Consider the following 1,352-nt stretch of genomic DNA (forward strand, 5'->3'; position numbering starts at 1 on the left):
TAAATTATACTGTATTTGTGTTTGTGTATGATTTTCGATTATGTTTGTACCTTTTTATATAATATTCCCCCCGCAACAGGAACTTCCTTGTGGCCCCGGTACACTTGGTAATACAGATTTATTCTACTCTATTCTATCCTGTTCTGGGCCTATGTATCATAACTTTAATAAGTATCCATATCGAGTTATAATCGTTTTGCTCACCAGTAGAACGGATAAACAACCTGCGCCATCTTCAGGGTATGAGGTAGATGAAGGTCAGGTTTTTATGATGCCAGTCGTGAGGCAGTTATTCCCACTGTAGCCAACCTGTCGTCTGCATGCCCCGTCACTTGCAGTCGACATCCGCCATGATGTACTCGGTGAACAAAATGTAAACAAACGTGCACTACGATTGGCTGTGCACTGGCGTGCTGCAGGTGAAACCTGGTCTGGTTGGTGTGTGACAAAAAGAGCCAGGATCCGGGTTTTGCGTGGTGGAGGGTGGAAAAACAACAAACAACAACAATGGTCTTACTGTGCGTGTTATCCGAAGGTGTTGTGTTGCCTCTGTTCTTTGGTGTGGGTCGGTTGTCTAGTTCATTTTTGGGCGTGGGCGTTGTACATCTATTAATTTTTATAGGTTGACACACTTCATCATATCGATGGCGGTGGTTATAGGGAGCAGTAACAGCAGTGGAATATAGTAATATTAATATTATTTTATTTTATTTTTTCTGTTATATATATGTGTGTCCCCCGTGGGGAGGCCGGGGGTCTAAGAAAAGATAGCATCCCCGCCTTCTGGAGATTCTGTGTTGGAAATTTCCTCTTTTCTGTCACTCTCTTTGTTTCTGTTTCCCCCCCATCACTGTTGTCTTCTTTTTCTGCCTTCCATTTCCTTTCTTTTTTTTCAAGCAAACCTTGACACTTTTTTAACCCGGTGTTCGGTTGTCTGTGTGTGTGTGTGTGTGTGTGTGTGTGTGTCCGTGGTAAACTTTAACATTGACATTTTCTCTGCAAATACTTTGTCAGTTGACACCAAATTAGGCATAAAAATAGGAAAAAATCAGTTCTTTCCAGTCATCTTGTTTAAAACAATATTGCGCCTCTGGGATGGGCACAAAAAAATAAAGAATGAAGCCTAATTATATGCAAACAGCATTTACTGTTATATTTATATTTTTTGTATTCTCTAAACTTGGCATTTTGATCCGGTATTCTGACACAACAACAACAGGAGTCATTGTTATCATTTTTTGTTCAAACAGGAACTTCTTTTGCTAAGCATGGAAGTTTTATTTATTTTGCAAACGTTTTGGTGCAGATAGTAAAAAAGGGAAATTAATCTGTAATTAATGCTAGGGGACTTA

General features: G+C 39.7%; 1 protein-coding gene across 1 annotated transcript in view; it reads right to left on the reverse strand.

Annotated features, from left to right (window-relative positions):
• LOC143289783 (galactose-3-O-sulfotransferase 3-like) overlaps positions 1-420 on the reverse strand; it is a 13,808-nt gene extending 13,388 nt beyond the window's left edge. Inside the window, exon 1 of the mRNA XM_076598914.1 lies at positions 205-420. Coding sequence (XP_076455029.1) covers positions 205-233 — 29 coding nt within the window. The 5' untranslated portion in view covers positions 234-420. The remainder of the gene's footprint in view (positions 1-204) is intronic.
• Between the last annotated feature and the right edge of the window lie 932 nt (positions 421-1,352).

Source organism: Babylonia areolata, chromosome 14, assembly GCF_041734735.1.
Source record: "Babylonia areolata isolate BAREFJ2019XMU chromosome 14, ASM4173473v1, whole genome shotgun sequence".
In the NCBI taxonomy this organism is placed as follows: domain Eukaryota; kingdom Metazoa; phylum Mollusca; class Gastropoda; order Neogastropoda; family Buccinidae; genus Babylonia; species Babylonia areolata.